At 49.0% G+C, this 9,340-nt stretch overlaps 2 protein-coding genes across 2 annotated transcripts in view; both read right to left on the bottom strand.

The window, feature by feature from the left end:
* Positions 1–2,748, bottom strand: part of ELP3 (elongator acetyltransferase complex subunit 3) — a 99,817-nt gene extending 97,069 nt beyond the window's left edge. The window contains exon 1 of the mRNA XM_029964882.1: positions 2,661–2,748. Coding sequence (XP_029820742.1) covers positions 2,661–2,748 — 88 coding nt within the window. The remainder of the gene's footprint in view (positions 1–2,660) is intronic.
* A 27-nt stretch (positions 2,749–2,775) lies between these two features.
* FBXO16 (F-box protein 16) overlaps positions 2,776–9,340 on the bottom strand; it is a 27,441-nt gene continuing 20,876 nt past the window's right edge. The window contains exons 5-6 of the mRNA XM_029964881.1: positions 6,182–6,407; positions 2,776–3,152 (exon numbers count right to left, since the gene is read on the bottom strand). Of these exons, the coding sequence (XP_029820741.1) occupies positions 3,085–3,152; positions 6,182–6,407 (294 nt within the window). The 3' untranslated portion in view covers positions 2,776–3,084. The remainder of the gene's footprint in view (positions 3,153–6,181; positions 6,408–9,340) is intronic.

Genomic DNA, 9,340 nt, shown 5'->3' with positions numbered 1-9,340 from the left:
TAATTCATTTTTAATTTTTATTTTACGTTTTACTTTCTATTTTATTTCTTATTTTCACTGTATTTTAATTTTATTTTTATTTCTTAATTCATTTTCATTTTACAATAAGGTGATGGATCTAAACACGTCAGCAGGGACAAGGTGACGGACTCCAAACCAATTCCCACATCCCTCTGCCTCCCTAAAAACAATCCCTCACACCCTGCGGCTGCCTCCTCATCTCAGCCCTTCCTTACTGAGCTGAGCTTTGCTCTCTGCTCCTTATCAGCTCCACCCACTGATTAAAGCAACTTTTAATCTTGATTTGACTCCTCTCACCAGCTGCTTTCCCTTTGCCACAAGGTCTCCCTGCTCTTCCACAGCCATCCTTTAATCCATCATCCCTCAGCCACTGCTGAGACTTCCCTCTCCAAATGTCCCCACTTCCCTGGCAGCAGCTCATCTCCCACCTCCCCACAAAGGCTGGACATTCCCAAAAATCCTCACTTCAACCCGACCTGCAGCTCCCATCAACTCGAGTTACACACATTCCCTTTCCCAACTTTCTATCTCGTTAACCCACAAGAGCAATAATTAGGAAAACTTCATTTTGGCTCCAAAGCCGAACTCCAAAGGTGCCGTCGCTCCGGGCTGGGAACACCAGGGCACTGCAGGTGGAGCTTTGGGCAGGGATGGGGGGTTGGATCGGGGGGGTTTGCTCCCCACACCTGAGCAGGGCTGTAGCCGGCGGCTCCCATCCCCATCCTGCTCGTGCCGCTGGAATTCAGCTGATTCAGTGGCCTCTGGGCTTCAAAAGGCACCTTCAGCTCTCCAGTCAAAGGCTGTGGCTCCTGAGATCCACGGGGCAGGATCTGGGAACGCCGGGCAGGGCTGGGAAATGTGCATCTACGAGGAAGGGCGAGGGCACAACCGCCTCCCTCTGTTCTGGTTTGGCAATTCCTTCCCCGCAGATCTGGAAACGCTACAAAGCTGAGGGAACAACCACCCGCCCCTGCAGATCAGCAGCCCCGGGGGGGATGCAACTTCCAGCGGCTCCCAGGGGATGGAGACTCTCCCTCTGGATTTTATTCCTCTCCATTCCAGATTCTGCCCCGCCTTGTGACCTCAGGAATGACGTTAAGGTGCGTTTGCTTTGCACACAGTACATTCCACACGATATATTTGGAGTATATATGATTTAATTCTGACAAATAGGATCCCACCAGGGCGTTGTGTAGCTCCGCCGTTATTCCAGGGATAATCTCCTTGGCTTGGCACGTCCCTGTTTGTTATTTTATGGCATCAGAACTACAAAAAACTTTATAAATCAGGGAAGGTTTGAGGTTGAAAATGTACAGTGAGCACTTAAGACACATGATCTGCTGCAGCAAAGGCACGGTGATGTCCAGGATTCACCTCCAGGACCCTGGGAGCTGGATGATTCCAGGGAATGTGGTCATTGATGAGAAAGGAAAAGCATTGCTCCAGGGTTACATCCTTTCCTTGAGTAGGTTTTTGCTGTTTGTGGATCAACTGCTGCCTCATGGAGACCAGAAAAAGAGCTGGAACAGCTCCTTAAGAAGCCAAGGAAGCACCCATGGAGCAATCCCTTTACCTTGGTTTCCTGGGAAATAAAAAAAAAAGGCTTGTGAGGAGAGATTTGGGAATGATGCTGATGAATGTTTTGGATGGGATTTGCCCCGTCTCACTTCAATTGCTCAACAATTGGCCCTTCCAAAACAAAATTCATTAGTCAACAGATAATCAACAGATCCTAAAATCCGTGAGATAATTCCCGTCTGCAAGTTCCTGGTTCAGCTGATCCTTTGAGAGGTGACAGCTCAGGCTTATTAGTTCTTAGGCTGTCGTGTTTTTTGAGATGAACTCGTCCTTCCAAGCATCCAGGACAACTGGGAAAAGGAAACACCGAAGTCTGGGAGAGGGAGACTCACTGAGTCGCCTCATCAATGATTTGGAGCAATTTTGGGAACAGTTTCTTCATGGGAAGGGTTGTAAAGCACTGGAACAGTCCCCACCCCTGGAAGTCTTCAAGAACACATGGATGTGGCACCTGGGGACATGGTTTAAGGGTGAACATTGAGGGGGTGCTGGTTGATGGTTGGACTTGATGATCTGGAAGGTCTTTTCCAGCCTTAATGATTCTGGGATTTTGGCATTCCCTCTGGAATGTGAAATGTTGAGGATTCCTGGGCGTGCTGTGACTCTTCCCAACACCCGGAAAGGTTCAGTTTTATCCCAACTCTCTCACTCTGGGATATGACCAGGCAACGAGTTACAGTTGCTGAGCATTCAATCCCCTTATCCTTAAAAACTGCTATTTGTTGAATTTACTGGGAAATTCCTTAATCCCAGAAAAAAACCCCAGTAACAGCCCTTGATTTACACCCTCCTAAATAACAAGTGCCAGCTCCCCACACGGATCCGTGTGCTGCCATCCAGAGTGTGGGATTTGATTTCCTTCTCACTGACACGATTGAAAAGATGGATTTGCCTTGTTCAACACGAGGGAGAAATTCTGTTTCCAGCCCGACCCTAACTGGGTTTTTCTTGGAGTGTTTTCCTTGATTCTCTTTCTTCCACGCTCTTCCCTTGCCCAGCCTGGTGCTTCCCAGCTGATTTGGCAGGAGCTGGAGGTCGCAGCTGAAGGATTGTGTTAGTACTGGTGGTAAAGCACTCAATTTGTAGGGAGGGTGGGAATTTCCATAATTCCAGTGGCTGGAAGTCATCCCTCATCTTCCAGCATCCCATCGGCGCCCACAGAGCCAGAATCAACTCCTGTGATTCCCTGGAAAGCACCACAGAGCGGCTCAGGCTGTGGGATGTGCCCTAAGATTTGTCCAAATGATCCCTAGAAAAGCTCACAGGAGGTCCAGCAGCCCTAGAAAGGATCCAAGCAAGTGTCTCCACAGTCAAAATTCCAAGAGAACACTTCGGAGGTGACACATCCAGAAGGAAAAGAGGATAAGGCACCAGCAACGGGAAACCAGGTCGAGATCCCAAAGACCAGCAGCAACATTTTGTTTTCCCACTGCCAGGAAGAGAAGTTTCTGTCCAGCTTGGATGAAGGACACTCTGGATCCTCCCTCATTCCGAGTCGGATCCGTGGCTGGATGCAGGAATGTGCCAGGGCTGAGCCTCGAACACTGGAGATGCTGGAGGGAGGAGAAATAATGTCAGGATCAGATTAACTCAGGCAGAGAATTCACATTCTAAACCTGTTTAGGTGCTCAGCCAATCCCTGGGATTTTGGTGGCATTTAATACCTCAAACACCTTCACAAATCTGGATTATTTCCCTCCGTCATCTCATTATAGAGAAAATCAGCAGCAATCAAAACATCTTGACTTTTCCTGCCACTTCCTGGCAATCTGCAGACATTCCCTGGCAAAGCCCAGGTAAAGTTTACCTCGGGAAAAGCCTGGCAGAGTTCACAAAGGTCCTGGAGAGGTCACCGAAGGAATTAAGATGGGATTTGTCTCTCTCTGATATTAAAAAAAAAATATATTACGTAGTTTTGCCTTGCAAATTGCCCCTCATCCAAATGCAATCCCTCGGGGATCGTTTCCTCGGGATTTTTTTACCACAGTGGTGTTTGTAAGGAGTTTGCTTCCCCACTAACCCTTTCCTCATGCCCGGAATTCCCTGCCATGCAGAGGGAATTCAGCTGCAGCCGAGGCCGGACACGGCACATCCCGGCAGGCACCAGTTCCCTCCACCTTTCTGGCACCAGCAACAGTCACTGGGTGGCCACATCCCTGCAGGGGAATTCCCTGTGCTCCCACATCCTCTCTGCCAGCAGCACTTGCAGTTTGGTTCCCAGCAGCTGAGACACTTCTTCCCATTCCCATTCCCTCTGGAGCCGAGCGATGCATTCCTGGGAAGCCGCCCCAACTCTGCTGCCAGACCAGCAGAATTCCCTGGATTGACTGGGACAGCCAACACCACATCCAAGGCCCAGAGCCTGTGCTTAACTCTGGATGACCTGGCCCTAATCCAGGGCCAGGCAATGGAATTCCAGGATGAGGGTCCTATTTTGTAGGAATCTTGTATGGCTTTAGCACTGGGAGGGACCGTGACCCTCTGGCCTGATCCTGATGCTTTTATGGCCAGGATGCATTTATGTCCCGCTTCCCACATGGAGAAGTCTTTGTGTGTTTTCCTTAGGCCTCATTCATGGAATCATGGAATCATTTAGGTTGGAAAAGGACTCCAAGATCGAGTTTAACTGTTCCCTGAGCACTTCCAAGGCCATCACTAACCCCTGTCCCCAAGTGCCACATCCACAGGGATTTTAAATCCCTCCAGGGATGGGAATCCACCACTGCCCCAGGCAGCTGTGCCAGGTCTGGACAACCCTTTCCATGAAGGAATTGTTCCCAATATCCAATCCTATATCCAATCCAATCTTTCTCATTCCAGTGCTTTCCCCTTCAGCTGTGTTTAGATCCTCTCATCTCCCACAGGAGGATTTGTGATCACTCACTTCCTCCTCATGGAGATCAGCCTATGGACCTGCTAAAAATGCAGGATTCCAGGGAGATCCAGAGGGATGCCGGAGCTTTCCATGTGCTCCATCATCTCCCTTCTAAATGGGATCACCAATAATTACTGGACAATTGTTGCCTTGTAGGAGCTCTGCTCACTCCACCTCTGTGATCTCTCTGAAAATCTTAACAGTGTCCCATCAGAATCCTATTTTCCATCGTTCCCTCCAGGTTCCTCATCCTTCTTGCACAACCAAAAACCCTCAGGGGTCACAGATTTTAATCCTTATGGATTAAAGCCATAATTAAGCCATTAAAACCCACTTGTGAACCAAGAGGACTTTCACCAAAACCTGCACAAGTGTTGGTGCTCCTCAAAGGTACCCAAAAGACTTTCCCAGGGGGTTGCAGACACTGAGGACCTTCGGGAGACATGGAGAGCTTCCCAAGCCAAGCCCAGATTGAAACAACACAAGATTCTTTGGGATGGTGTCATTCCACCTCCTTATTTTTGGGAGGCATGCCCGAATCAGCTGCTTCCTCAGCTGTTCCCTGCCTGGAGTTCACTGCTCTGTGCTGGAATTTGCTGAGGGCTCTGGTTCCAACCCAACCACACCAGCTCCTCCTGGATTCTCTCCAGGACCTGGCAGAGTCCCTGGACTTTGGATGGAGCCCACGGCCACATCTCTTGCTTTGCCAGGCAGTGTTGGTGAGTTAAACCCGTGTTGGGCCCGTGCCAATGTTCATTCCAAGATGACAGCTGGGACAGGTGGGTTTGGGAAGTGCTGGATGTGACATCTCTGGCCATAAATTCTCTTCCAATGCAGCAAATCCCTGTCTGCATTCCCACCATCCCTGTCCTTCCCCCACAGAAACATCCAGCCAGTGTCACCTCCTTCCCTCTGGGCTCTAAATGTAACAGCTCTGCTGGTGACAAGGACAGTGGGATTGCTTGATCCCAAGCACAGACATGGGCTGGGGGATGAAGGGATGGAGAGGATCTCTGAGGACAAGGACCTGGGGGTGATGGTGGATGAAAAGTTCAACAAGCTCCAGCCCAGAAACCCCCCATGTCCTGGGCTCATCCCACACCAGGGGAGAGGGGATTCAACCCCTCTGCCCCCTCAGGTGAGACCCCACCTGCAGAGCTTCTTCCAGCTCTGGGAACAACAGCAGAGGGATGTGGAGCTGCTGGAGCGAGTCCAGAGGAGGCCCTGGAGATGCTCCGAGGGCTGGAACCCCTCTGCTCTGGAGACAGGCTGGGAGAGCTGGGGGGGTTCACCTGGAGAACAGAGGGATCCAGGGAGAGCTTAGAGCCCCTTCCAAAGCCTAAAGGGGCTCCAGGAGAGCTGGAGAGGGACTTGGGACAAGGACTGGAGGGACAGGACACAGGGAATGGCTTCCCAGTGCCAGAGGGCAGGGTTAGATGGGAGATTGGGAAGGAATTCCTGGCTGGGAGGGTGGGGAGGCCCTGGCACAGGTTGCCCAGAGAAGCTGTGGCTGCCCCTGGATCCCTGGAAGTGTCCAAGTCCAGGTTGGAGCAACCTGGGCTAGTGGGAGGTGTCCCTGCCCATGGCAGGGGCTGGAACAAGATGGTCTTTAAGGTCCCTTCCCACCCAAGCCATTCCGTGATTCCGTGATCTGGATATCGCCGGGCTCTAGAGCAGCCTCCCCACGGGACAGGACATCTTACTGACATGGAGCTCTGCTCTCCATCCTGCTGACATCTTCAGTCCCTCTCCCACGTGGCTTTGGTCCTGGAGCTCGGACAGGTGCCGGTCGTATCCCGGCGTTCCACTGGGAGCTCTGGGCCAGGGCCTTTGCCGCTGCCTTGGGGGGCAGGTTCCCAGCGGAGCGATGGGCGGCCCAGCTGGGACGAGCTGGCGGCTTTGGAAGACACTCAGGATCTGCAGGGAGCCACATCTGGGAAGAGAAGACAACATCAACATCCCGACAGCTTCAGAGGGACTGGAAAGCTTGGAATCCACCGAGAACTTCCACAAATTCTACACATTCCATACATTTTATCCCTAGATCATACGAGCACTTGCAGCGGCCTGTGCTGTGGGATAAAGTTTACCTTGAGGACAAAAGGACCTCACTAGAAAGTGATGCCAGTAAAGCTGAACCCACATTAATTAATTAATTAATTAATTAATTAACTCTCCACAGCAATTCAGATGTTAATTCCCCAATTTCAACCCCCCCCTTCCCCATGCACGTGGCTGTGACTGATCCCAGCCTTGCTTGGTGTTTGGAAGTGTCTCAGTGTAAAGGATGAAATCTACTTGAACAGAAGATCAAAATTCAATGAAAAATAATAATAATAATAATAATAAAATCTTAATATCACAGCTTATTCCTTGAGGAAGATCCCCAAAGATTCAAAAAAACCCACAGGTTATTCTGACCAACAACCTGGGTTTTTCAGACTTATTTGGTAAGAATAGTGAACAAACATTACCGTGTTGAGTAAATAAAATTGAAAACAGGGTCTGCAGAAGATAAATGTACATTGGACAGGACCATGTGTGGGTGCTGGGAGCCCTGGATCTTCATCTTCTGCCCATTATAAATATAATTTTTACTCCAAACATCCATTCTCTCCCCACTGCAGAGACACGGGGGGGGTTCCTGTGCATCCCTAGGAAGGAACGTGGCCCTAATTCATTCACAGCCCTAATTAACTTAACCCACTGCAATTTACTATTCCTTGTAATTGAGCTACTTTACTTTAATTTATTCTAAATGAAGTGGTCGCACTCTGTGCTTTCCACGAGCACTAATAAACTCCAAAACCTCCCAGGTTTTCCAGGGGATTCATCACCCCATGCAAATGTGGAGCCGGTGGATGCAATTCCAGGGCTTGGGTCATCACCTTCATTAGGTGTTTTTATTCCACTTTGGTGTGTTGTTGCCTCCTGAGCCGGGAGCTCCCTCTAATAACCCTTTTTCCATCTTTATTATTGGCCGTAATTCACTTTATTCTCACCTACTTTCTGCACTTGAGTCACTGATCTATTCAAGGGCTGCCTTTTAATTTGACTTGATGTTTGCCTGCCTTGGGCACTTATTCTTTCATCATGGTCTCTTTTTTTTTCTTCTAAGGATTTACTGAAAGATTTGCACATTAAGCCTCTTTATTTGGACTTGATTAAATAAGAGCCTTTTCAAAGGTCTTCATTTCAGCAAGGTTTTCCAGTGCTGCTTTAATAACAAATGGAAATTAATTTTGCATTATTCCTGGCGAATTATATTTATATATATATATTTATTTTCTTTTTCTATGCACCAGCCTGGTGTGACCTCAGCTTTATTGTCTCATTGTGCTGCTGCCATTAAAGGAGGTTTTGTGTGAGAATAAAAAAGCACAGCTCTTCTACTGGAAGGTGGACAACTCTAAAATCAGGAGGAACAGAAGCCTTTGGAATTCCAGCCCAAGGTGCTTGTGCCTTCCTGCTCAGGTTCATTAACTTTGAAGAGCAATAACTTTGGTAAAATCTGGGGGGGGGGGAAAGAATCAAATTAACTTATTTTAGGCCTGAACTGAGATTTTTTCTCTTCAGGACTGACAATAAAACAGCTTTAAATGTGAAAGGGATGAATGTGGTGGGATGAATCCGTGGAGGGATGCTCGGATCAGAGGGAACCATTGGAGAGTGGAAACTGTAAGACAAGGGCTGAATAATTATAACCACCATTATTTATATCATTTAACAGCGACTGAAAGCTTTTCCTTGCAAACAGGCCGTTATTTGGGTCGGGAGGAGCCTCCCCATCCCTGGAGACAATGCCTGTCTTTTATGCAAAACCACCAACCCCATGGAGTTTTCTGGAAGCTGAACTTCCCGAGGCTCCTCTGATGGAGGGGATGCCCTATTTTTCCAGCCCGGAGCACAAAGAAGCCTCAGTGCCAGACCTTCGCTGGGGCTCAGCGACAAACTGGAGCTGTGGGCAAAGCAGGGAAGCTTTGGGAAGGGATTCATCCCGAGGGAATTGTGCCAGGGCTTTGTGGAAAGTGTGGAAATGGGGCCTGAGCGGAGGGAGGGAGGGGCAGGGAACGAGGAAGGGACAGTCGCTGTCCCTTCCCCACCCACGGCAGGTCCCCCTTGATGATTTATAAATATCTATTTATAAAGAGTTTGCCTCCATTTCCTCTTTCATTTAATGTTTGATTGGACTTTATGGCTCTGGACCTGCAGCCGGGCTGGGATGAGGGATGAGGGAATACCAGGCACCTGCTGCTCTTGGCTGCTTTAGGGATGGGTGTGTTGTGGGGGGGGATCCTGCTCCTCTACAGGAGAAATGGGGCTTGCTGAGTCTTTCCACCCTTTACATCCATGATTTTGGACTCCTCCCGTGCTTTTCAGCCTTCCTTCCAGGAGCCCAGAGACACTGGGAGACACCCTCGGGCTTGCCGCTTGGAATTCCCAAATTATGCCTTGTGGGATTGGAAGGTGGAAGGGGAATGAGCACCTTAGAGGGGCTGATGGACCTGCCTGAGTTCTTCAAAGACCTTCCCCACAGTCTGGATTTTATTCCTAAGAGTGGAAAATTGTGGCAGCTGGCCATATCCCAGAGTGATTCCCTGAATTTTCACACTGGAATATTCACTTAATTGTATTGACATTTTACTCCTGGTACTGGAAAATTGTGGCAGCTGGCCATATCCCTGTGTGTTTCCCTGAATTTTCACACTGGAATATTCCTGTCCTGCCAGTAAATTCTATTGACTTTAATAACAGCTGCATAGAAATGTCTAAATTAATAAATTTATGGACATCTGCAAGTCCATGTGAGCTCCAGAAGAGTTTGGACAACGCTCTCAGGGACATGGTGGGATTCTGGGAATGTCC

The sequence above is a fragment of the Manacus vitellinus genome, unplaced genomic scaffold (assembly GCF_001715985.3).
Source record: "Manacus vitellinus isolate BGI_N305 unplaced genomic scaffold, ASM171598v3 scaffold_82_pilon, whole genome shotgun sequence".
NCBI classification, from domain to species: domain Eukaryota; kingdom Metazoa; phylum Chordata; class Aves; order Passeriformes; family Pipridae; genus Manacus; species Manacus vitellinus.
The sequence above is the reverse complement of the archived record's forward strand: the minus strand, read 5'-3'. Positions and strand labels throughout refer to the sequence as shown.